The following is a 27,358-nucleotide window of genomic DNA, read 5'->3' as shown; positions in this document are numbered from 1 at the left end:
AAAAAAACTTGCTGTATTGTGGGGCAGTAATAGATGTATTTATTTAACTCCAGACATGTATTTACAATATCTATTTGTTTCCCCTCTCAGATATTTATTTGATATTATATGGGGCATTCATACAGTAATTATAGGAACATTTATTGTTCTATGCATCACTTCTTTTTAATTTTTTACTTTCTTCCCTCTGGGAGGACTAGTGCCTCTATCCTACTCTTCCTGTTCAACACCCCCCACTGACAGATGTCCACCATACAAGTATGTTCAGAAACATATCACCCTCCCTGTCCGGCTTCTTTTTCCACCAACCACGGTTTCCTTGCAAATCAGTGAAAAAAAAGTACCCAAAAACCACAATCTTTCAAAAGTTTTTTAATTTGGTATACATTGTACATTGTACACAACACCAGGCATGACAACTGCCAGGCAATATATTTATTTAGAAAAGAACAAAATCAAGAAATAAAATGTTTTGATTCCAATGCTGCACAATCTATCAACTTTGAACAAAAAATATACTTTGCAGTGCTTGGCCACTGCTTCACTTTCTCTTCATTCTTAAATAAAGTATCTCATCTCCCTCTTTATGTTTCATAGCATCTCTTTCACTGTCAGACATCGAGGCACTTTCATACAGCAAGAAGCTTCATTGATCCAGTCCTAGCAGTAGATTGCTGCTGTCCTACAGAACAGTGGTGAATACTGTTCACACAGGGACACACAGTGACATAGCAGTAGTAGCCATTCTAGAAGTTCCCCATTTGAACCACTTGAACCCTAGCCTCCCTATTCTGGGGCAAACATTCAGCAAAAATAGCCGATCTACACGACACATAGTGAGCTTGTAGATTGGCTGGCGTAGACTAGAGGGAAAAACTAGACTAAGATCTAGTATATATGCCTGGGGGACTCCGTTCAACTAAGTATGTGCGGTTTAAGTGGTTAAATACAGTTGGGCAGGAATATTGTAACACATTCTTCAAACTAAGAGTGGTTAAACCTTTTAATTGAGATGTGGACCAGTGTACATCTCAACAGCTAAAAAAGAGCAGAATTTAATTCACTAATGCTTGATATAAAACGGGACTTCTACAGTGCCTATACACAGCAAAATCCTTTTGCTCAGAGAGTAAAAATGTATCCTTCCACCTCCTTTACACTCTTAAGAGTTGATTCAGGATTTTGCTGCGAACATGTATGTTTACATGACTACAAAGTACAATGATTACAAGCTAGGGCTTCCAGAAGCACCTTTGTACTGCCAAGATCATCTTACTTCCATTGAAATATGGACCACAATAAGAGATAATATGAACATCTCCTTTGTTGACTCTGCATTGTTAATAGTTGAAAATGTCAGTTTACTCTGTCCTCTGTTCCTATTGATAAGGAAACAGAGATGATCTTATGGTATTGACTCACAGGAAACATTTTAAGGCAATATACTAAATGGGGAATATTACTTGAACAGCAAGGGTATTTGACAATTGGATTTTTTGTCAAAATTGCCATAAAATGTTGGCTGTATGTCATATTGTGTTTGTGAAAATAAGCACTATTGACCTCCCCACAGAGACTGATAAGAATTTAGCCATTGCAGTTTTAGTAGTAGCCACATTAGCTCCATAGCCCAGTTGTTTTCCGGCTCAGCTATTTGCCAAGTCATTTGTTATCCTGCATTGGCTGATCTTTCGGGATGGGCAACATGGTACTCACTGTATGACTGGGTTCAATTCACTTTCGGCTCAATCCTCTGAGGTTTGAACATTTTATTGTTGAAAACATAACCCAAATGTGATCATACCCAGACTGTAGCTAAATGCCTCATTATAATCTTTTAAAAGTAAATTAGCTCAAGCCTGAACATTACAACCCGGCCAAATTCTGTCTATGGTTTCATCCAGTGAGACCTCTTTATCTACTCCACAAAGGCAAACCCTTCCACAGGTGTCTGTAACCATTCAAATATTAAATTGTTAAAATACCCCCACAGTAGATCAAATTGTTATATCATCATATCAGTGGTAAAGTGTCATAGAAAGTGGTGTCTTCATCAATTGTCAGACAAAATCTGAATGAGCCAAACTGATTGGTTGACAAACTTGATACAAATGGTGTATGTGTAATAATAAAAAGAGGCATCAGAGCCATAATCATAAAAGAAAAATTATAAATGTACATATTAAGATTGTTGTAAAAATGCAAACAGAATTTATACAATACATTACAATTACATAACATGTACAAATCCAGTGGAGTATAGAAATAATATATTTATATTTCCATAAAGAAAGTGGCTATGTCATTATAGTACAGAACAATGGCACTGAATTGCTTAAAACATTTTCGCATACAAGCCAATGGGACATTTCATCAGGCAGGAATGACAATCAGATCGCTTTAAAAACCATCATAGTCAAAAGCCTAAGTAGTAGATTAGTGAGCTAAAGGCTTTTAGCTCACTGGCATTTTAGCTGCTATTTTAAAGACCAAAACTTATGAGCCAAGGATGTGATTTGACATCATTGATCTTTTGCTTCGACATTGAGTGCAAGGCAATAAAAGTGATATAAGCTAACTGTCTTTAATACTGCTTTTGACTATCTGCAATTGTGTGATGCTGCAGAGCAATACAAACTGAATACTGTTTCATATGCAATAGGACATCATACACGTCATTCATCAACGATCTGTAATTATGAAATCAAATATTTAAAATGATCTGACTGTCATTTTGCTTATTTGAAACACCCTGTTGGTTATTGCTCCATCCTAGGTTCATAGAGACAGAGGCAGGAGGGAGTACATGAAGAGGAGTAAAGGGGAACTCCAGGTAGAAGGATAGTTTTGATTTTGATTTGATTTTGATTTCATTACTATTAACTCTAAATGAAGAATGACATTTTGCCATAACAATTTTTCTATTTAATATTGTCCCACTTTAAATGGGTGCAAGGGCTTGATCTTAGAAAGGAATAAATGGTTCCATGCATTCACTCTCCAGTCCTTATACTGGCCTACTGGCCGGTACTAGCCCACTAGGAGCCAGTATTTGTCACAAGATGCCAGCCACTTATCAGTATAAATAGAACTACCATTATCCCAAAGAATTGGGACTTTATCAGACACCAGCCTGCTATTATATAGAGCAAAGGAATAAAAACTCCTAGTGGATGCCTGTATGCACAGAAATAAGAACATCTGACTCCTATTAACATCCTTAAATATTACCTCTCAAATACCATCTTTACAACTGAACTATCCATGTGTTATTCCTTCCACACAAATTATGGTGAATACTTTCTGACTTGGGAAAGAATTTTGGCTTGCGATTATCAGAAGCAGACTGATTATCAGTGAAGACTGATAATCGAGAGATAAAATCCCAATCCTCTCAACTCTACTCCTTGTGATTGTTGCTAAATAAAGAGACTCTGTGGCAGCAGGTCTTTAGAATATCAGCCATCACACCATGGTGAAGTCAAGGAGGGTGCTGATACCTTTTTTAAAGGTAGGGGAAGCAGTGACAGTGGCTGAAATTAGTTGTCTCTACTAATACTAATCCTATTTAACGTGAATCCATGCAGCAATCAAATGACCAAAAGTGCATTGCACACCCATAGAAAATCCCTTGTTGCTTAAAATCCTTTTTGGGGGATGTGAGAATCTTTTCCTTCTCCTCTCCATTCATTATCCCTCCTGTCTCTGATCCATTCGTCAGTTACGCCCCCCATCTTTCCAGATAAGGCAGTTAAAATTCTGAAACCTTCCTGGCATCTACATAATGTAGTCCAACTTCTTTAAAATAGTAGTTACCACATGTTTTTATATACATAAGTTGATAAATGTGTGTTTGTGAAGCTTACTGAAATATGCCCAGTGTTAATCAGTATCACAGTCAATGTCTCCTACAGTATCTCCTCTTTGCCCTTGGTATTATTGCACCCTCTTTAACAGTGTAAAACATACTTGTGTTTCTGTATGTTACAAATATGTCACAAATATGTGTTGTGAGTGTGTGGTTAATGGTAGGGAGGAAATTCAAAAAGTATACCATGGCATACCACAATATAAACTTCGTAGTGTGTGTGCGTGTGCTTGTGTGCTTGTGTGTGTGTGTGTGTGTGTGTGTGTGTGTGTGTGTGTGTGTGTGTGTGTGTGTGTGTGTGTGTGTGTGTGTGTGTGTGTGTGTACGTGTGTGCGTGTGTGTGTTGTATTAGAAGGCTGTGCTGGCCATGCTGCCAGGAGCAAAGAGTCTTGGTAGTCCATCCTGAGAGGTCTCTACGTGTCTGTGGGCCATCTTCCCCTCTTCACCTATTCAGCACAATGAATGGATTAACAAATGAATGAATGAATGGGGTAAAAAAAAAAAAAGGAAAAAAAGGAATGACAGAATCTTCTCATAATCTCCAAAGACTTTTGTTTCACAACACATTAGTCATGTATTGTATGTCTGGTAGATGTATGGTAGATTGCACTTCAGTCAGCTACTGACATTCTTTATGGTGAATGAATGAATAATTGAATCAATGATTTACCGTAAATGAGAATTCAAATCCCAACATGAACATGGAAAACCATTCATTTAATGAGTGATTTAATAAACAAATGAATGAAAGACAAAAACATTATAATAATTAATCATAGTAGGATCAACATTTTTTTAAATGTATATTTTTCATAAGCCTTTGATACTGTGAATGTTGTAAAAAAAAAAAAAAAAGACTATATAGAGTATTTATTGTGCATATCAGACTTAATATTATTCTTACCCAACACTAACAGCGCTTGTTTGGCAGCATCTCGGACCTCCTCCTTGTCTGTTCTACACAGATATACCAACTGGTCAATGCTTTCTTTGGCCTGGAACAAAGTATAGACAGAATTAGTTACTGCTGGAAATGTACCATAATAAGCCATGGCTGCACTATAACTGCAGTATAAAACTGAGTTTCTCAGACAGACTTGCAATATATTTAGCAAATCTTCAATACCAGGTTCCCCTCAGAATTTATATTGGCAGTGTGTTAAGTTCTAAAATACTCAAAATGTAGTGATTAAATTAATCATGGCATAATTTACATTTTAGATCATGTTTCATCAACAGTCTCATTGAAACCGATGCAAATTAACTACTTTGAATAGGAGGCCACACCCTCTCAAGTTAATGGTTGGGAAACAATGGTGCAGTACTAACAACCTGCGCTAGTGTCTCTGGGCTAAGCAAACAGGGGGGTAGAGTTGGTTTAGTTACTTTGACTTAATGCAGAAAGAATGGTTGTTGCTTGTGTACATGTAACACAACAAATCCATGAGCTGTAGAGATGCTATTTTTTCATTTAACTTTTACTTTGTGTGACAGACAGACAGTTACACACTTTTCCAGTACACACATATAGAGACACTGGTAACTGACACACATGAGTGTTATAATACAGCATGAGATATATATTTTTTTACTTTAAGACAAGCCAGGGCCTTGCATCCACACACTCTGGTCTCCACATTCTCATTTTCCAGCAGCTCCAGACAGCTCACCAAAGCCTGGACAGGGAAAATGTGCTTCATGTTAATTCCAATTTATAAGGCTCCTGTCTTAAGTACACACAGTATCAATGGATACTGGATAGCTTTGTCACCTGTACTCTTGACTTGACTCTTGGCAGAAACTTAGTAAAATATATGCATGAAATGTATTTAGCTAAATGAATTAATCAGAGGAAGAACCATATATACGTGTGTGTGTGTGTGTGTGTGTGTGTGTGTGTGTGTGTGTGTGTGTGTGTGTGTGTGTGTGTGTGTGTGTGTGTGTGTGTGTGTGTGTGTGTGTGTAAAGCAAACATTCAATATAAAGCAAACATTCAATATAAAGCAAACATTCAATAATTATTCTTTGTCTCCACAAAGCATTGAAATGCATACATTTGAGACAAGTTGTCATTATTTCATGTGCATATAGAAAATGTTTGTCCTTTCATAACCTCTTGTGTCATTTACCACAGGGCTATCACAGGGCACAGGACTCTCTCTTTCTCATCTGTTGATGCAGGACATAACTGTTGATGGGTCATTGACGAGCCTCATTGATTGTGAATAGACTGAGGTGTTAGACTCCAAATAGACTGAGGTGTTGGTCATTAACAATCCTTGTTGATTCTAAATAGACCCTTACAATGCATTGTTTGACATCAAATAACATTTTCGTGAAGCAAGGTGACCACCAGCGAGTTTTAGGGACCCCTGATGTAGGCTACTGAAAACTGGTTTCAACTACCAAAAGCAGCATTAAGCCATAGCAGTGGGAGATCGCCTTGAGAGGGGTGCAATCAAATCGAATACATATCATTTTCGTGAGTTATGGCCCCCTTGTGAATGGACACCAGGTTTTGAAACCCTAGTTCATCACTTAAAATGGACTTTTCTGCATCTTGCCTATGAACTGTCTGAAAGCTTTATGCACAAACATAATTCATTAAGTATGTCAACAATGTCACACAAAACTATATAGTACTAGGTTTGTCAGTGTGTTTGGGTGTATGGTGGTGGACATATATGTCAAGTTTCTTTGTCAGCACATGTGCACACTTCCCCCCAGTTCCGGTCTCACCCTCTCTCTGTGTCGGGGCTGGTCAGCCAGGCTTCGTAGCAGAGAACTAGCAGAGGCAGACACTTTCCCTCGGGGGTCCTTCAGTAACTTAGCGACAGCATGAAGCCCATTCCTCTTCAGGCTGCACTCTGGGGGGCGCCGCAGAGCACGCACCAACACTTCCTGGTCACATGACGAAAGGCTCTGGACCAACCAGACTATAGGAAGGGAACAGAACATCTTAAGTCATTATTTGTGGGATTAAAACAACTCAAAATGTTAAGGGACTTAACTGGGGTTTCACATGAACAGCATAATGCTTCTCTTTCCCACTTTGCTTAGATCAGCGGTGTCAAACTCATTTTAGGTTGATGGTTCATGAGGCGTCAATGGCCTAGTGGTTAAGGTGCATAGCACAAATAGGCTCTAAAAATATCTTAATAAAAACCTACATGTAGGCGTGAAATCATTAAAATGCTTGCCTAAAATTGTGTTTACCCACTAGTACAGATATATGCAGACGCATTATTCTCATCAGCTTTATAAACCTACACGTTTGTCGTTCACAATTTCTGGTTCATTTCTGGTTTTATTAATCTCAACATCTGTTTGGAGCTACGTCCTACTCCTCCCGCCCAACACTCCCTGCTGACGACGCCTCAGCCCATAGGAATACGTGCAATAACAATTATCACCCGCCCTGCCCGGCTTCCCTCCCCCGCACACAGGTTTATATAAACGCTCGACAAAGCCAAATGCGCCACGGTGCATTCAAACCCACAACCTCCACGGTGGTGGGCAGGCACTTTACCACTGCGCCAGCCGAGCGCCTAAAGAAGTACAATTTCGCAGATTTCGTTGCATAGGGGGAGTTCTCTGAGAGCAGGAGAAGAACAGTCATTACACACAAGTTGGCACAGCCATTACACACAGCTGTGAATACCTATAGCTACGTTTATTTTAATGATTAATCAATCGATTATGTTTCGGGTTGGATCTGTTGAATACTTAAAGTTCCTATTTATTGGTATCACACAAGTTTTAAAGATAAAATAGCATGACTTATTTTTTTATATTGATGTTACATTATCAATAAAACTGTAGCGTTTTGCCAATTATTTGGGGGCCCACTTGCAATATCCTCATGTTGTGCGCCCAGTGGGCTCCCGCACACGGGTCGGGAATCACTGGCTTAGATTGTTGTTTGTAGTTTGTTGTGTATGTATGTGTGCATTTGTACATGTGTAAAGTAAACATAACATTGTGTGTGTAAATCGTACCCTCCTCAGCCAGCTCAATGACGTGCGTGTCAATCTCGCTGACTCCCTCAGCCTCCAGGTAGCTCCAGAACTGGAACACTGTCACCATCACTTCCTCTCTGTTGAGCCCTCGTCGTGGCAACCGTCTCTCCAGCACCCGCTCCACCATACTCAGGAACACTGGAGAACAGACACACACAGGTACATGAGTATGAATACACACTCGCGCGCACACACACCAATCCAACTTTATTTATAGAGCACATTTAAAATCACATTTAGAGTTCACCAAAGAAATTTCAAGCTGCGTGTCTCGAGTCCTGACAAATATCTCTAAAACACTAATATGTCCCGGTTTTCAACATTCACTACAAAAAAAAAATCGCCAGAATTAAAATAATAATAGCTGGGTTTCAGTGATTGCATAGACGTTTAGCATGTTCTGTTCATGTAAACATGCTCACCTGACCAATCAGAAAACAGACTGAATTCAACGCTGAGGCTGATGTTTATCAATCAGTCGTGATGTACTGTATGCAACACCTATGGTATGTATATATGTGCGCGTGCTGCATGAATGGCCGTGCACATGCACATCGAATGTGAACATTGACGTAAGGATTAGCTGAATATTTGGTCACCCTAACCAAAGAAAATGTCGAAGAGACGCAAATAAGAGTACAAGAAACACAATAAACCAGAGAGCATCATAAGTAAAAAATAAAAACACAAATAAGCATAAAATAGCAACTCATACAACACAAATAAAACACACACACACACACACACACACACACACACACACACACACACACACACACACACAGACAGACAGACAGACAGACAGACAGACAGACAGACAGACAGACAGACAGACAGACAGACAGACAGACAGACAGACAGACACACACACACACACACACACACACACACACACACACAAATACTTAACCAAAGAAACTGTGCCTAACCTTAACAAAAGATGTGTTAATTAAACCACTGCCTAAACATACTAATTGTACTAACAACGCTAAACACGCCCAACACATCAAATGCAGCGGGGGTGCGCCTTTTGAACGAAAAAAGAAGAAGCAGCTTCCTGTACCTGTGTCACTCAAGCTGGTGGTCCTCTCGGGTAGTTTGGTGAGGTAGAGTCGTGCAAGTGTAACCACGAAGGCCTCTGTGGAGACGCTGTACACACTGCCATCCCCGACACACTTCTGCCATAAACACACAGCCCCCTGGCACTGCTCCAGCTGTGGGATGACTGTGACAGAGGGACGGCAGAGGTGGAGGATGGATAGAGGGGGAATATGGAAGGATAGTGAGAGAGTGCAGGGCAGGCAGAGAGGACAGAGTAATGGACAGAGGGAGAGTGTGATGCAAAGAATGAATGAATAAGAAAGAACAGAAAAAGAAATAAACATTTAGGTTCATATTTAACTTTTGTCACAAAGACAAAAAAAAAGATGGTAATTAACCACTTAAAACCCTCTAGAACCCGCTTTTTTCTGTCTACACCAAATCTCTTATAAATAGCAAACGCGACACATTGTGAGCTTGTACATCTGCTATTTTGACAATTGTTTTGACAATTGTTCTCCCCATAATAGACATGCTGGGGTTCAAGGGGGTAACTCAAGACAACTTAAGTTGTTGAAATGACAGAACTGATTACTGTATACGATTTAGCTCTGTGAAAGCATAAGCCCGAACATACCAGGCTGACAGTTGACCTAAAACAGTGGGGTTTCTGAACGTTGTGGATCTCCTCTGTGTGTCTGCATATTTTCGGCTGTATGAATTGAGTACAAAGGACCCCAATGGAAACAAGCCATAGGCTTTCTTGGGTTTTAAATCCTCTTAGCTGACCTTGTAATTGAACTGTACTTCCCTGTGCTTTTTTTTTGGCAAACTGCTAATAAAGTATTCAATCAATCAATCAAAATGTAGTCGGATCTCACAGCTGAGGTCAGGGGCCTGATTAAAATAAAGTATCACCTGTAGTCTACAGTTGAGTTTTTACTTAGTTAGGATACAAGCCAATGAGCAATTATGACACAGCAAACTTATCAAGTTGTTATGTCATCATGGTATTTTAGAATGAAGCTTCACTGGTATCTCTGATTGAGACATGGGCCTACTGTGACAAAATAGTTAAGTCGAGGTTCTGGCAATAATTATAGGAGGCTCTCACATGTTTGGGTAAGTTTAAATCCCAATTTGTTCTGGTGATACTGTAATGCAAATGAGGAGGTGACCCATCAGTGCAATGGGATCATATTGTCATAGAATAGATGATTTGTTAGGCAAACACAGAGCAGGGAGCGCACACCTGTATTGATGAGGGGCTGGCCACGGCAGGCAACAGTGTTGACAAAAGATGAGGCCGCACAGCTCTGAGCCACGATGCAAAAAGTTTATTTAAAAGGAAACCAACGTTTCGGCAGTGAAGTCTTCCTCAGGGTTTAACCAGTTGGTTAAATAAGCTTTTTTGCATCGTGGCTAAGAGCTGTTCGGCCTCATCCTTTGTCAACAAATAGAATAGATGATGACTGACATCACCAGGTGACTGATGTCACAGGCTCATTCACAAGACAGATAGACACAGAGATACAGATGGCTACCATACCTTCGTCAGGTTGCGTGACCTGTTTGAGTCCTTCCTTGGCGATTCGCCGTATAATCTCCAGTACTCTTGCCTCACGCAACAGTCTGTCCAGAGCATACATTTCTCCACAGCGCAGAGGGCCAAAGGTACCCAGACACTACAGGAACAACATATCACAGTACTTTTTTATTTAAAAAAATACAAAATGATCTGCAGAACTTTGGCCTCCCTCAAAATGTTTTCAAAAGTTTTTTGAAAAAAACACAGGGAACTAATGTATCCAGATGAATAAAGTATTTTTTACCAATTGTTTAGTTTTTCAAAATGGTTGATTTATTTATTGACAACAAAACATATATACAAAAAACATCTAATTGCCCAAAAGGATGACACAAAAAAAGACCCCAAGGCTTATTTCCATTGTGGTCCTATTAAGACCTTAAGATCTTAGAAGATGTAGGTATGTATGTACATATATCATAAGTCACACCGGTGACTTTCACATTTTGTTGACTTCTCCTAAGTCTCACCAGTAGTTGAGAGCTGCAGTTCTTAAGGTGGACCGCCAGGGCGCAGTCTAGAGCAGTGCAGCCAGTGGTGAGAGGAGAGGTGATGGAGGTGGGTGTATCCCAGTCCCTCTCCCGTTGAGCACTGGACACAAAGGGTCATCACAAGTTATAAATGGTAATAATAATGTAATATAATAACTTTGTCCCTCCCTAAAATAAGATGCTTTTTTTTGTCATATATTTAACGATCCTTCAGGTGCAAACTGGTGCACATGCCATAATGTGTGCTAATATGTTCCTCTTCCTATTTTTTCAGTTGCAAGGCAAGGTACCACCACTAGGTGGCATCACGTTATCACATTAGAAATTAAAGTACTATTTCCTTACAAATCTGTACTGTGGTGGCTAGTATTAATATGGTAGAGATCACATATTTGTGTCATATCAGTCCAATTCACTTACTTCACTGTCATTAAAAGGAGAAATTGATTGATTTAAGCATTACAGAAAATACTTACTGGACATAAACAACAGTCACCAGTCTGAAAATGTTCTAAATCAATACTTTTATTAAGCTACAGTACTATTCATCAAAAGCTTCACTAATGTTAATTCGTAGGGTAAACTGTAACACAGTACATTCTGATGCTAAATCTGCTTTAAAAAAATCTGTTCTGTAATTTCCTACGGTATCAATAATCATTCATTAATTCAATCAATCAATCAACCAATCAATCAATCAATCAATTCATCACTTACCTGCTCTTTCTACTTGTCTTCTGTCCTTCCTCTTCTTCCTCATCGGAGGTGTTGAGGAAGTCAAAGCTTCCCAGAGCTGTTTCTACAGTGAGGCTGACGACGCTGGGTGACCGGCTATGGCTACCACCCTGCGCACGCCCCACACACACACACACACACACACACACACACACACACACACACACACACACACACACACACACACACACACACACACACACACACACACACACACACACACACACACACACACACACACACACACACACACACACACACACACACACAGAAAAGGGGAAACATGGATTTCATAGGATATCATGGATATACAGCGATCATTTAGCACTGGTACTCTTGTTAGGTAGGGGTGATTTTGGTTCCCAAAGTATAATTGACAGTAAATGCTTTCTGGTTTACAAGCATTACTGGTCAGTTGACAGTTGGGCCCTGAGTCAGTGGGGAAAGACTTCAGTATGACTCAATTCATCTATAAACTTCTCTTTTTTATCCCAGACACATCTTAGCTGACTCTGGAGAAGGTAAAAGTTACTTCAGGAAGAGGCAGGAAGGTCCACACCCTATTCCTGCACCCCAGGGAACCAGGCTGGGAAGCTTAGTTCCCTCCCTCACTTGTTCTGGTCTAGCTCTTTTTCTGTCCAGGACAGACCACCCTCCTAAGGTATTTTATCTATCTTGGTCAATAGACAGACAAGAATAGGACAGGAAACAGCCTGTTGGAGCAGCGATCTTAGCCCTGGTTCCAGTAACTTAAGGAGGTGTCTTCACTACAGGACTAAAGTCACTTTCACTTTCACATTACCCAAGCTCTAAAGCTTTAGTTGATCAGCAGATGATGGAGAATACATTATCATTTAAGATGGCAATTTCACTTCCACACCAAAAGTAGAATATGCAAATACTTGTAAGTATAAACCGGAGATGGAATCTAACAGCAGTTACAGCACTATTATTTGGTACATGAAACTCAATTCCAACTCCCATCTTCTCACCTTCAATGTAGCTTGCAACAGCCTCACTTCTTGCTCCAGTAGTTGCAGCTCAGGGAACTGTCCTCTGCAATCGTCCAGAGATGAAATGACTGCTGCCAAGGCCTCTTCCACACCACTGTCCACCGACACCTCTCGTTCTCCATGCTCTGAACCCGCTTCAGGCTCAAGCTTCTCCTCGGCCTCCACTACCACCCGGTGGGCCACATAAGCCCCATCTTCAGTGCTCTGTGAGAGCGTGCTGGGTTGTGAGAGCGTGTCACAGTCCACATTTTCCTCCATGCCCTCCCTGTAATCTTCAGTATCTGCGACCACGGCTGTGTGACAATCTGACACGTCACCCTTTGTGTCATCCTCCGTGACAACAACCCTCTTTGGCGATGCTGCGGTGTCCGTGGCAACAGAAATCTGTGGCGGTTCAGGCGTTCTCGTGGGTGATTCCGTTTCAATGTCATTGACTGAGACGCCGGATGCCAAAGACGAGACCTCCGCCGATTCTGCTGTGGATCTGTCTGTCAAGATGACGCCATCGGCACTGCTCTCACTGATGTGACTCAGTGACCGCGAATATGAGCGAGAGGCGAGGCCATTATGCACCGTGCCACCAGCTGTTGGTACGGGCGACTGTTTCCCAGAGTCCTCTTCCTCTTTTCTGGGTGTTGCTGTCACAGTGACTGGAAGCTCCTCTTCCTCCCTTTAAATAAAATCACAAATGAATCAATAAAAGCTATGGAAAAGGAGCAGTTTGTGTCATCTCTGCTATTCACGTACAAGTAAAAATAAGTCAAAAACATATTAGATGTTAGTTTGTGGGGTTTACTAAGGGCGTTAGGCAGTCCACTCCACTTTTTGACTTATTTCTGTTATTGAGACGGAGGGAGAAAGCTGAGAAGATGACAATGTAGAGGAAGCATACCTGCATGATGTATATGTGGCCATCTATGTGTTCATCACCTATATATTCTAATGTTGAGTTATGTGCATTTGTAGCACTAGACAAAAGCTTCTCTTTTTACAAGCAGGGAGCTTCCAATGTCTTGTACTTGATACAATATTGTCTGAAGAGTTGAGTCTTCAGGTGACGACGAAAATTCTTCTGCAGTTCTAACTGCAAAGACAAGGCCTCACGCCCCCCCCCCCCCCCCCCCCCCCCCCTGTGATCTTTGGCGCCCCTCCAAGGGGGCCCGGAAAATAGCTTGGGAAACACTGATTTTCATCGGAACGATGAAGATTAATTACACTTGTCTTTTTATCTGACAACAATGACAAATAAAAAGTAAAAACAATTAGTACAGTAGAGGCAAATAAAACACCTGAGCTCCTCTCCTTCCTCTTCTGTCACAGCAGTGGTGGTGCGGACTTTGTGGGAGGACTTTGGAGTTGAGGATGCAGAGTCTCTGGGACTGAACGTGATGTCAATAGGAGGCGTGGGACTTCCTGTTGCAGCCGGCTGCAATTCTGGGGTCACCACTGTCGATGGCTTCAGAGGGAGGAAGACAGACATAACATTTCTTCCTAATTATTAATTGCAGTTACACTAATAATTTACTATAGTCATGCAACATCAATCTGTACCTATAATCTAGAGTGAATTTTTCTATCAAATCCAAATAACAAGACCACCGGATTGGACCAAGAAGTGGGAGGACGTGAACAAGAATGTAAGAGAACTGGGCCCTTTGTGAAGTGGGCCCAGCCAGCAGGAGAACTGGCCAATTTATTCCAAAACGTTACATTTAGTTATTTAATGAATGACATTTAATTACACACACAGACACACAAGGTGTGTTTCTTGCCTAAGAAGCACTCTTTTATTCATCAACAATAACACATATCAATGTGCAGAACCTATGTCAACGTGGGTGAGGCGAGATCTCTGGTTAACTTGTTAATAGTCCTGCTAATTGTCCTGTTAGCCAGTGTCCACCACACTGAGACAGAAACTTGTTTCTATTATTTTAAGCACAAATTTGAACATTTTAATCGAAATCTCTTAATAACTTTATTGGATATGACAGTCAGAGATGCCATATAGCAATAGCCTAATTGTGTAGAAAATACGCTTGCTTGAGAAAGCTTTTTTTTCTTTCGGTTGTTCATTTGTAGGCTATAGGCTACTTTGTCTGGCAAAGGAGTTAAGGTGAGTGGCTTTTATGCAAAGCGCGTAGCCTAGTGACGGTCTATTGTTACTTAAAGGGTCTACACCATGAATTTTAACTTTTTCTTCATTTTTGTGTGTTTTTGGTCTCCCCCACCTCTCTTCTGTTCCAACAAATACCCGACTTCGAGCATGCAGGCTTTCATAGGCTATCTGTGTTTTTTATGTAAATTGGTCTGAAAACAGTCCGTCAGATTTGTTCCCCCACCCTACGTCACGTCTGGGAACAATTCCTCCCGTTTTTCAGTTCTAACCAAAAAAAAAAAAAAAAAAAGGTTTTTTTTTTTTTTTTTTTTTCATTTTTTCTTTTTTCATTTTTTTTTTTTTCCACACAGAACCAGGACATAACATGCATACAAACTGGCTCAATAGCGCCCTGTGCCAAACAGGACAATGTGGTATTGCAGGTGAAAGTGCTTTATAAGCCAGAGAGAAGTTAGTTGGAATGAGTATATCTGAGGCTTGATTTAGGCTCAAACCTTTTGAAAAACGTTTGAGGGACATAAACAATATGATATCAAATATTATTATTATTTTTTTAATTCATGGTGTAGCTCCTTTAACCTACACACCAACCTGGTGAGTAGGTTGTGAAAAGTTTTCCTCACAAAGACAAGACAAGAGGTTTGTTACCTTATGTTGTGAAGAGTTGCGCAGTCCTCCTGCAGACAACTGAGGACTGGAGGAATCATCCGATGATTCCGATGAATTAGACCAAGCTGTTCCGTTCTCCAACTCTTCATGACGACGAAGCATGTTCTACAGAGAGGAGAAATATCAAGGAGTATTTAAAGTCCTGCAAAAGGAGCAGAATGAGGGATGCATGGACAGGCCAGAAGACTGGTGACGCCAACATGAATTAAGATAATGTTTTCATATCAACGACCCCCAAATTGATATGTATTTGTCCACACACACCCATCTGAAAATATTTTGAGCCAGGGACCCCCAAAAGATAACATTTGTGTTAAACAATTCTCAATGATTAAAAAATGTCCAAACATTTTCAATACTTTTCAAACATAGCAGACGTACAAGCTCACAGCGCATCAGGAACATCTGCTATTTTTAATTGCCAAAGTATAAAATATGGATTAAGTGGTTAAAATTATTGAGATGCTATATCAACTAAGAACCACTGACACTGTCTCATCAAGATGACTGCCTGTACAAACAAGGTGGTTGCTGTTGCCATCCCTTAACTGCATGGAAGCTCCCAAATATATAAAAAAAAAACTCTAAACCAGCCATTGTAAGTGTAAAATGAACTAATACTGAACAGCTGCATTGATTATTTCTCGCCTAAAATATAACAGAACGGTTTCTGTTGGACTGTCTGTCACAAATAGAGTATGTTGTAAAGCACAGTGAATTGTGTACATCTACAAAATTCACTGTGGTAAAATGTCTTTACCACAATATGCTAAATAATTTAAATATAATTATTATCTAGCATAATATATAAGTCATATGAACACAGGAGCAAAAATACGAGTCTCTTTGGCATAACTTTGAGTGTCGTTACTTGTGTCATGATCATTTTGGCTGTCATGACAAGGAAATGAGTTGACAGAAACAGGAAGCTAACATCCCCATCCACCATCTCTTCTGTGCCCGGACAGGGCCTGTGTCCGATAAAGCCGCCAGTCTTGGCAACTAGCCCCGACAGACTGTCAGCTAGCAAGCTAATATTAGCTAACCTAACAAACACTAAAATGCCTGCTCAATTAGTCAACTAACAGCCCCTCTGGTCAGCTCATGCTATGCACACTCCTCTCCCTTAATTATCTTCTCTGGATACCACAGCCCTGCGGCTCCACTGATCCGTCAATTATCACCCGGGCGACAGACTGGAACTGAATCCTTTCAGCAGCATTCACTCATGCTAAATTGCTGAGTAGGCTCAATCAACACACGACAAATGGCATAGAATCAGGGTTATTGACCATTCTGAAACTGGAACCCAAAAGACAATTACAGTCTGTCATTAGACCCACTGGCCTGCTCACTCGCAACTAATAGATGGTCTTCTTAATTGTCTTATCTTAACCTGGCATACACCCTGCCTGAAGCCATCCCTGTTTTGTGCCGTTCTGCCTCAGTGACTGACGACTTGAGATATTGCGCAAGGGCAACCAACTGGAAACTGACTTTGTACCAGTATTCAGTTAAGTAAACTTTGCTGAGTAGGCCCACTTCATAACTTACAGACGCGTCTGAGAAGAGTCTATCCAGTCCAAACCTTGTATTTCCATTGCATGTTCTCTCATACAGGTCTTTTATGCACTTGGAACTAATTCAGAGAGAATGTTTTGTCAATTGACAAAAGATGCATGTTGTAAAATGATGCACTGGAGAAGTATGACACTCCTCCTCAATTCCTCAAAGTGGACTTTTGGAGGCATGCAGTGACTCTACAGCGCATGCATTGTTAAAAAAATAAATGATACAAGCACAGACAAATAGGTTTTAGCTTATGTAGTTGGACACAGGTTCTAATGTATTGGGTTTCACAAAATCAGTTCAGTTAAGTTTTGTCCATGTTCAAAATCCCAACAAGAAAACATCACAAGGATTCTTCATCATTAGGATTCTGGTTTGTCTACAGGGATCTAGGTCATTCCCAACAGAACTTACTTCTACAGGATTCTATTGTAGATCATAGGTTCTCTAAACCGCTACTCTATTACAACTTACTGCAGTGGGCGGTCGAGCAGGGGAGTGGATGCTACAGGTGCAACTCTGGCTTAGTGTTTCTCGGTCTCGGAACACAAACATCAATGTCCACCGCTGCCCAATGGTCAATCTCCGTGGCAGTGACTGCACGCAGCCAATGACAGTGAGGTGGAACAAATGGGAATGGAGTAGTTAGGAGGGAGCTGGTGGTTGGTGATTCTAATTAAATACCACCTCCAGCTGAATGTTGAAGTTGTAGCCTAGGACAGTAAGACCCAAGAGTTTCCACCATCCTCCTATAATTTGAGAAACCTCTGTGGTGGTGAGGCCAAAACTGTCTGCCCGGTTCTCCTCAGTGGCTGGAGCAATTGATCTGAATTTGCAGTTCATTTCCAGAGCCATTGCCCATTACCCGTTTTTTTATTTCACCAAATCTCAGCTGTTTATTAGCGTTTTAGTGTAAAAGAATGTCGCCATGGTTACGGGGCTGCCCAGATATGGGACAAACTGCCTCCCGGGTTGCCAGATCATGTCCCCATATCCCCCCACGGATGTGTCGACCGGGTATGGAATAGTTGAATCTAATTACTGGGGTCCAAGCCTACATGTACAGTATATAGGAACCCACAAGAAAAAGTAAGATATAAATAAAAATACATTCGCAATCTTGATCCACTGTTTAAGAAGCATGGCTCTTGTTAGAGCCTCCCAGAACATGCCAAACTAACATGTTGCTTGCTTGTACCTGTTTGAGTGAGTGACAAATCAACCTCCTTGATTCTTGATGGCTATAATGCCACAATACGATTAGGTACAGAATTGACACTGGATACTTTAACAAACCCAGTTTTTGTCTCACGTTCTCAAAGTAGCCACATACAATCAACTGCACTTCACAATTCCACTAAAGCCACTATTACACAAATGTGTGTGTGTGTGTGTGTGTGTGTGTGTGTGTGTGTGTGTGTGTGTGTGTGTGTGTGCGCGCGTGCGTGTGTGTGTGTGTGTAAAATAATTGTTTTTACGATAGTTCTACACTGTGCATGCTTGAGAAACCATAAAAAAATTGTTACAATGTTTTTTCAGTTATACAGTACTACCAAGTTTAACGGTAGCTTTATGGCAGCATATGCAAAGACAGGATACTGTAACTGTGTGCAGGTGCACTTCACCACCAATATAAACGTATCTGGGCTTCTATCAATGCTAACACTGTTTCCTTGGAAATTTGCCAACGGCAAACGTAGTAGCTGCTATAACTGTAACTATAATAAAGAATGACTGTCCTGGGAATATGAATGAGGTTTATGACTTTATGACACTAGACAGGCAAGGCCATAAGAGAGAGGATCCCAGATTATCAAAGTGTCCGCAGGGTTGCAGCCACTAGTGAGATTGAGACCAGCATCCTATTTATCAAACTAGCTGAACGATTCTTTATCAATTAAAATGCAATGCCCATCTCAACAGGCTCTCTCACTCAGTTGACTAAACACAGTGACAGTCAACTGTGTCTAGATATGTTCAAAAAATACTTTAAGTACTAAGTTTATATTTTAAATGTAGCTGTGTTGTTGTTATTTATCAGGCACATGTCACAATACAGAGTGAGTTCTACATTCAGCTACACTGGAAAAAGCGTATTACAATATCAGCAACGCTCACTAACCGAATGGTACGATCCGGTTTCCATTCGAAAATATCACATTTCAAACGGGCCACTTTCCAGCTGTCAACAGAGAATCTTTCCCCATAACAGGATTATGATGGAGCAGCATCACATACATGTAATATTTCACGGTATCCTTCTCAACATGTCTCTCAGAGAGAGAGAGAGAGAGAGAGGGTAAAGGGTGGGCGGTGGGGGTCTCACATACATAGAATGCCTGTTCCCGTAACGACGGGGTGTCGGGCGGACTCTGGTTGAAGACTGTTGAGAATCTCTTGTTGACAGTCGGAACTTTGCTGACCGTGCTTGCCAACGACGTCTGGTCATCCTTATCAAATGGACTGAAAGTTTGAGAGAGCAAGAGAGGGAGGGGGGGGGGGGGCAGGATTCAGGGAAAGGGGTGGAGGGAGGGATAAAGAAATATATAAAGAAGAAGAAGAAGAATATGATATTACACAATATATAGTTAAAATGAAGAAAATACAATTTTCGCTGGTGTGTGGTCTGCCAGATGGAAGAAAGAAGTAACGAGTGAATGAATGAATGAGTGCGTAAAGAAACAAATTATTTGTGATTGTAGTTGACTTACTGACTGAACAGATAAAAGAATGTAGTACTCACTTCCATGTGACCTCTAGGCTTAATTTAATTGTCCCCAGGTCGTTAATATCCACGGCGACAGTCTGGGGCAGTGCAGTAAAAAGGTCCTTGGTCTCACATGACACACTTCCTACGACCACGTGATTGGCCAAGCTCTTCAGCTCTGTTACCTGGGAGAGCACAGCGTAGCCTATTAGAAACCTTTCCAGCCCTGCTTTATTTTTTTAGATCATTTTAAATGTCATCTCTACTTTGTCACTACAGTGGAGAGACACAGATTTGAGGGGGAAAGAAAGACAATGGAATGACTTAAACGCGGGTCATGAGCCACATTTGAACCGAGGATGTCACTAACCACAAGTAAGGGACGTGTCCACAGAGAACGCCTTTTGGGCTGGCAGCACCAGTCTGCCATGCATTTCTATGGTTAAGACTGGCTAGTGTGCTCCTCTTCCCAGAGTAGAGCATCGCGCTTCAGCGCACCCGGCGCCCGCTGTTTTTTGGAGCAGCGCCCTGGGCGCTTCAAACTGGAAACGGTTCAATTTTTGGAGAGGAGCACTGCTCTTTTGATGCTCCTGGCTGTGTCTGACAACCCGGTAATGTACGACCCGACGTTGAATGATTATCACAGCCATGAGAAGCCCTTGTCTACCATTGTTTCAGCTAAGCTATTTGTGCAGTTGATAACACAGATGATTGGACATTCGAGCAAAGCAACAGTTGATCGGTTCGAACACACAGCGTGTCAATAAAGTGCCCCTCCGCTCAAAAAAACCCTCTCTGTGGACACAGGCCCTAAAGGGCATTCCCATATAAAAATCATTAGATGGCATGGCATTAAAATCTTTACTGTATTGGTTATTCACAATTCTCTTCACTTTACACACTGTACACACTGACACACACTTGATATACTTTACACGTTATAACTTATTGCTATGTTTGCACTCATATTATACCTCATTATTTTCCATTAAATTCATTTTTTTCTTTTTCTCTTATGTTTGTTTTTGTTTTCATTACATTTCGTTACATTACGTTAGCACAGTCTGGCGGAGCATGCCACACCAACATTTTACACACATACAGTACTTGTATGAGCATGACAAACACATATCTTGAATCTTGAATATATATGTGACTGGTTAAGTGAGACAGATAGTGAGAGAGACTCACCTTGATACAGAGGAACTCTGTGATGAGAGGTAGCAAGACTATTTCTTCACTGTCCCAAACCTGTTTAGCGTTTAGCTCTATTCTTCCTCTGAGCTTCCACCTCTGTCGGCCATACTTCATAAAAATCTGAACACACACAAACAAACACACAGACATATGCCTTCTCATTCCACCTTGCGATACTTAGTGTGTGTGTGTGTGTGTGTGTGTGCGTGTGCGTGTGCGTGTGCGTGTGCGTGTGCGTGTGAGTAGGTGAGTGAGTGAGTGAGTGAGCGAGCGAGCGAGCGAGCGAGCGTGTATGTGCGTATGCGTTTTCAACAGACTAGTATGTCCACGCTTTCTGGTGGGTAAACTACTAATGTGTGTGTGTGCCTGTGCATGCGAGTGTGTGTGTGCGTGTAAGTGCTGTTATTAAAATGATAACTGTAAAATACTAAAATTGCTAAAATACAAAAAAACATGGTCATAAGTTCATAAAGCATAATTCATAATCATTTAATAATTAAATAAATAGTTGATTTCATGTAAGGTTAAAAATGTAAAAACAAGATGTGATTAAAACTTTCTGGGGTGGAACAAAGGTTCCCTGTCTGTCAGTAGCACTACACCAGACCATTATTGATTGATGCATGTTATTACACACAGGTGGTGTGAAGCTGTTTTGACTAAGCTCTGTAAACTTGCAGTTTAATGTGATATCGCGCTGCTAAAGTTATTGAAGACGTCTGAAGCCAAGGACAGACTGTCAAAGAGACATTCTAAGGACTTTAAGCAACCCAAGAACAAAGAACCTCTTTTCCACAACAAGCGGCCAACGGGGTATTCTATTTTTAGATTTCTCTTTGGTGTTGCCGTTGTGTTTGATGGACACGCTTAAGCTGCGCTTTGCACATTTCTACATGTCATTGTATTTTCATTTGGTCTATGTTATGTACTGTGTTGATTGTGTGTTTATTATTTTTTGTGTTAACATATATATATATATAGTTCTCACGGCATGACTGAGGGATGAGAAGAAAGCTTGAAGCAATAAATGCCAGTTTATAAAGAACCGACCTGTGTCGACAATGTTGTGAGAGGAGCTACAGTGCGTGTATGAGAGAGAGAGAGAGAGAGAGAGAGAGAGAGAGAGAGAGAGAGAGAGAGAGAGAGTACACCAGCTGAGACGGACATGATGTGCCTGAGGGGGAGCAGAGAGTGTGTCTGTCTGTTTTATCATCTGTGCTTCACATTTCACAGGCAGCGGTGAGAGAAGACAGAGACAGAACAGAAAGGAACAGAAACAGAAGGAGATGGACAGCAAGAGACAGCGAGAGTGAGAGACAGCAGCAGGGAAACAGAGAGGGACAGAGAAAAATTAACAAACCTCATATTGGTCTCCAGCACACAGCCTAGCAAATCCAGCCAGACCTGTAGGACAGAGATAGACAGACAGTCATATATCAATAATTCTCTCATGAATCACCGCAAAAACATTGTAGCACTGATCAATAGAGCCCGTAGCCACTTGAACCCTAGCAAACCCCTATTCTAGGCATGAAATAAAAGGCATAAAAATGCTTGTAGATCGTCTATTCTCTGCAAAGATATGTGGTGTAATAAGAAACAGGGGTGGGGGGGGGGGCTGGGGGACCGCTGTCTACAAAGTATATAGGGTTTAAGTTGTTAAAGAATAGCTAACCAATCAAGGAGAGCAGGAGAGAGGAGAGGACAGGAAAGAAGAGGAGAGGAGATAGGAGGACAGAAGGGAGGGGCGGAGGAGAGGAGGACAACATCAATCAAGAGAATGAGAAGAAAGGGGGAAAAGGGAGAGAGAAGGGGAGACTACAGGGAAGTCAAGTGGAGAGGTGGAGGTAGGACATACCGATTAACTCCACATCAAGACAGGAATGAGAGAGGCAGAGGGGGGAGGAGGGAGCGGAGGGGGGGGAGGACATTGCAGAGGGAGGCAGATGAGTGAATTCTTCAAGCCTCCTTCATTCCTTACCTTTCATCTTCAGATGAAACTCCCCCAGCTGGTTCTCCAGCTCACCCTCCAACACACACATGTTCTAAAAGAGGAGGTGTGCAGAGGAAATCATTACAATGTAAACCTGTGTACTTTCAACGCCGCAATCTTTAGGTTTTCATATCTAGAGAATGAAAGAGAGAGACCGCGCACGCACACACACACACACACACACACACACACACACACACACACACACACACACACACACACACACACACACACACACACACACACACACACACACACACACACACACACACACACACACACACAGAGAGAGAGAGCACCTGTAATGTGTCAGGTTACATTCCTATTTGCTCTTTGAAATCGAGCTCTACACCTGTCTGTTTCTCTCTCCAAATCACTCCATCCCTTTTCCCCTGTTCCACTTCACCTCCTGCCCCTACTTCACCTCCTAATTTATTTTTGATTTTCCAAGAAGAAAATATAAAATCACACCCAGTGTGAAGTGGGCGGTGTGGTCACAGTGGTCATCACAGTGATGGAAGTTCACTTAAAGAAAAGTAATATTTCTGAAGTGTGTGGCGCTATTTATAGTTATAATTAATTTAGGGGTGTACAATGGTTGGTCCACAATGGGTAATTCACTTAAAAAAAAACATAAATGTGTTTTTTTAAGTGCATAGTCCTATTTATAGGGCTATGCACATGTGTCATGTGTTTCACTAGCCAATCACAGTCCTGAATAGAGTCAGCCAATAAAGTCAGCCAATCATATTACAGCTAGTGGTCATCACATCACAGTGATGGAAGCTCACTTAAAGAAAAGTATAGATTTGCATTGAATGTGTAGGGGTTAGGGGTGTACAATGGTGGCCAATCACGGTGCAGGGTTAGGGGGGTACAATGGTGGCCAATCACAGTGCAGTGAATGTTGATGTCCAAACCTCACATATAGGGGCGGTTACACCGCCCAAAAACAAAAGCACTCAAGATGATCTACAAGCTCAACAACACATAACCTTGTTGTATTGCAATGTACAACAAAGTATATAAGGTTGTACAATGAAGTACGAGGTGTGTCAGAAAAGTCTGGACTGGGCAGCCACACTCATGATGACTCAATGCTAAAATCTAGTAACCGCTTACGTCACCGTGTTGTTCAACATCTCACCACTATTCTGCTATAATATTGTTCACTTCTCTTACTCTGTGCTTCTGTTCCAGGTTGTAATTGCACTGCTGTTACCCTCCGTCAGGTGGCACAAAACATGGAGAAATCAATTAGATATTCCTGGTTGGGTTAGGGTTAGGGCTATACCCCAACCTTCCAGTATGACCCGGAAACCAAGAGACAGAGCCTACAGTGAGCGCAGTGTGTGCAGGCACGTTGTTGTGGAGGAGCAGCCACGACTCTCCACAGAGCCCGCCTGCTGCGCTGAAACCGGTCATGGAGGCAATCGAGGACCTGCTGGTAGAAGTGCTGGTTGACTGACTGAACCTGAGGCACACACTCATGATGGACCACTACCCTCTGGTCGAAGAATGCGATCAGTATGACCTTGATCTTTGATTTGGACATGCGCGCCTTCTTGGGTCTGGGTGAAGTTGTGGTCTTCCACTGCAGACTCTGTCTCTTTGTTTTCCGGGTAATACTGGAAGTGTTAGGGTTAGGGTTATGGTAAACCCTACGAGCCCTAACCATAACCTTAGCCCTAACCCTAAAGGCCAAACCGCACCAATGAAACTCATTGCAACTGCCATTGGGGATAATGGTTGCGAGTAGTTGCAAGGAGTTGCATGTTGCAAGGAGTTGCATTGGTGTGGACTGGCCTTAACCCAACTTAACCAGGAATGTTAAATTGATTCTTTGCTCCATGTTTGTTCCACCTCCAGTTGCGTGACATAGGTAACAACAGTGTAATTACACAACGTGAGAGAAGTGAACAATATTATAGCAGAATAGTGGTGAGATGTTGCGCAACATAGGGACATACTTAATAAGCATTGAGTCATGAGCGTGGTTACTTTTCTGACACACCTTATATATAGGATTTAAATGGTTAAAGTACACTACTCGTCTCCCTACCACTCTCTATACATCTCTCTCCCCTCTGAACGTGATGTCACCATTTTATTTATACCTCCCGCTCTCTCCTTCTGTCCCACCTCGTCTCCTTACCTCTGTGTATTCCTTGTATCCTTTGTTGGCTTCAGACAGACTCTCTCTGGCCTCCTTGCTGGTAGGTGAGGCTGTGTAGGCCTTCACCATCTTGTTGGCTCCATCTCTGAGTCTCCTCTGCAGACAGTACGCGTCATAGAGCTCCTCAATCTGAACACAGGCAGCACATATACAGTAAATAGTGAGTACAGTAAGTAAGCAAACAAACAAATATTAATCACACAGTAAAATCCTAAGTGTTAATTGAACTCAGAGAGTCTTGGAGAAAACATAATAATATCACTAGAAAGATGCACTCCTCTGAGCGCCTGGACAGGTGCCTGGGGCCCACAACATTTGGAAGGTGGACACAGCCAATTGGAATGGATCTGACTGATACTTCATGATCTCAAGACTCCAGCGAGGTGATATTTCAAGATATGTTTGGAGTGGAGATTTTAGGCTGCTGGAGCCATAGTCCCCCGCATCCCTGTGATAATGAATGAAGATCATATCACATTATTATTCTGCCTGTAAATGGTTGTTTTCATAACCGTTTACTCGGCAGAAAACCATTCGTTGTCCCCTTTTTTATTTTAATGGATTAAGTTACAGCCGCCAGCCTACAGTTGGATGGATCATGGATGCTATAGTGATAATTCTCATCACCAAATGCCCTAGTCTGCGTGCTTACTGTCATATCTCACGTGAGTAGCAAGTACTGCACTCGACTATTCCGCCAAGAATGAGCACGACATACTGCACAGGAAAATAGGTCATGTGAGAACGCCTCTCCTACTGCCTATGCTGGCAACGTATTGATAATTAGTTTCCCGAAAATGTAATGGTATCCATACAGTATCTGAACATAGCTATAGTCTCCGGCCTGGTGGAGACAATGATGTAAAAATTGTACAGAAGGCAAAACACTCCTTACAAAACAAAGTGCTTACAAAACAAGTGAGCTTTTAACAGCTTCTTAAAACAATCCACTAATTCTGCATTTCTTAGAACTAAGGGAAGATAGTTCCGGTATGTTAATTCTAGTGGCTGAGACGGCATTATAGTGCGCTGGTTCCACCAAGGTTCCTACATAGCACAAGGGTCAGTTTTTACACTCAAGAGTTAAACTAACTAACTCTCAGGTTTTTGCTGCATAGACATGCAAGGGCAAAGCAAACAGGACAAAGCGAAGCAAACCGAAGAACGATTAAAAGAGTGTCAAAGCTCATCAACATCGCTTTCATGATCATTCATATCAGTGCCACTCAATTAAGCCGACTTGTTCATAACATGATATCCTGGTGTCAGCTGAAAAGAATACAATAGCATAATGCCTATGTGTCACACCGTTGTCAAAACAACTCCTCTTGAGGATGATGTGACAGAGCCAATGGTTCTCAAACAGTGGGCCGGGACCCATTTTTGGGTCACGAGTAAATATGCCTTTATTTTGTGTTGCCTACATTTTGTTGATTATCATTGTTTCAAAAGATTTTCAGATTTTTTTCCCCAAAAATCTATTTTTTTCATGAATTAAAAACGAATTAAAACATTTAAAAAAATAATAATAATTAAAAAAATCTAAGAAATTCCATCTTTCAAAAAGTAGTGAAAATAGCAGATCTACAAGCTCTTTTCACTTGTTTGGGTCCCGGTGACACAGCAAATTTCTCTTTTGGATCTCGAGCTAAAACGTTTGTGAACCACTGCATTTAGAGGGTGGGAGTTTTCTGATGACTTTCTCTAACTGCATTAATGTCATTCTGCCTGCTGGGAGTCTAATGACCTCAGAGAAGTTAGTGCTGCCAAAACCAGAGGCAGCTCAGCTGACTGCAATGCAGTCAAATCAAACAGGGCAGTGCTAGCCTTTATTATGTCCGTTTGGCTTCTTTCAGGGGCAGTAAATTGCTGGCACGGCTTTGGTGCAGTATGAAAAAGTAAAGAAATAAAACTGGTGAGCGGGGGTTTCACATCATTTATATATTTTATGGAATATTTGCAATGTGAAGTGGCTTGTGCAGTACAAAGCAAAGACAGTGCATGTAGAAACAACAAAATATTGTCTTTTATAAAAGACAGTCATGACTTTTGGCTAGTGCTTCATACTTTTAAAATACCAAAACAAACTTAATAGTTTCAGATTTAGTCTTTTTTATATATTGATTATTTTCTAATTCTAAATGAACATTATTACAACATGGTTACCTTTAGT

General features: G+C 41.3%; 1 protein-coding gene across 4 annotated transcripts in view; it reads right to left on the bottom strand.

Annotated features, from left to right (window-relative positions):
- Positions 1-356: 356 nt before the first annotated feature.
- Positions 357-27,358, bottom strand: part of ripor1 (RHO family interacting cell polarization regulator 1) — a 68,985-nt gene continuing 41,983 nt past the window's right edge. For all 4 annotated transcript variants that reach the window (XM_084058910.1, XM_084058911.1, XM_084058909.1 and 1 more), the window contains exons 7-24: positions 25,165-25,314; positions 22,998-23,061; positions 22,377-22,420; positions 21,011-21,136; positions 19,856-20,004; positions 19,443-19,575; positions 15,523-15,648; positions 14,045-14,211; positions 12,735-13,425; positions 11,725-11,852; positions 10,987-11,107; positions 10,478-10,613; positions 8,951-9,112; positions 7,867-8,025; positions 6,608-6,804; positions 5,461-5,544; positions 4,773-4,863; positions 357-4,314 (exon numbers count right to left, since the gene is read on the bottom strand). In XM_084058910.1, the coding sequence (XP_083915036.1) occupies positions 4,217-4,314; positions 4,773-4,863; positions 5,461-5,544; positions 6,608-6,804; positions 7,867-8,025; positions 8,951-9,112; positions 10,478-10,613; positions 10,987-11,107; positions 11,725-11,852; positions 12,735-13,425; positions 14,045-14,211; positions 15,523-15,648; positions 19,443-19,575; positions 19,856-20,004; positions 21,011-21,136; positions 22,377-22,420; positions 22,998-23,061; positions 25,165-25,314 (2,826 nt within the window). In that variant the 3' untranslated portion in view covers positions 357-4,216. The remainder of the gene's footprint in view (positions 4,315-4,772; positions 4,864-5,460; positions 5,545-6,607; positions 6,805-7,866; positions 8,026-8,950; positions 9,113-10,477; positions 10,614-10,986; positions 11,108-11,724; positions 11,853-12,734; positions 13,426-14,044; positions 14,212-15,522; positions 15,649-19,442; positions 19,576-19,855; positions 20,005-21,010; positions 21,137-22,376; positions 22,421-22,997; positions 23,062-25,164; positions 25,315-27,358) is intronic.

Source organism: Gymnoscopelus microlampas (assembly GCF_963454915.1).
Source record: "Gymnoscopelus microlampas genome assembly, chromosome: 6".
NCBI lineage: Eukaryota > Metazoa > Chordata > Actinopteri > Myctophiformes > Myctophidae > Gymnoscopelus > Gymnoscopelus microlampas.
The sequence above is the reverse complement of the archived record's forward strand: the minus strand, read 5'-3'. Positions and strand labels throughout refer to the sequence as shown.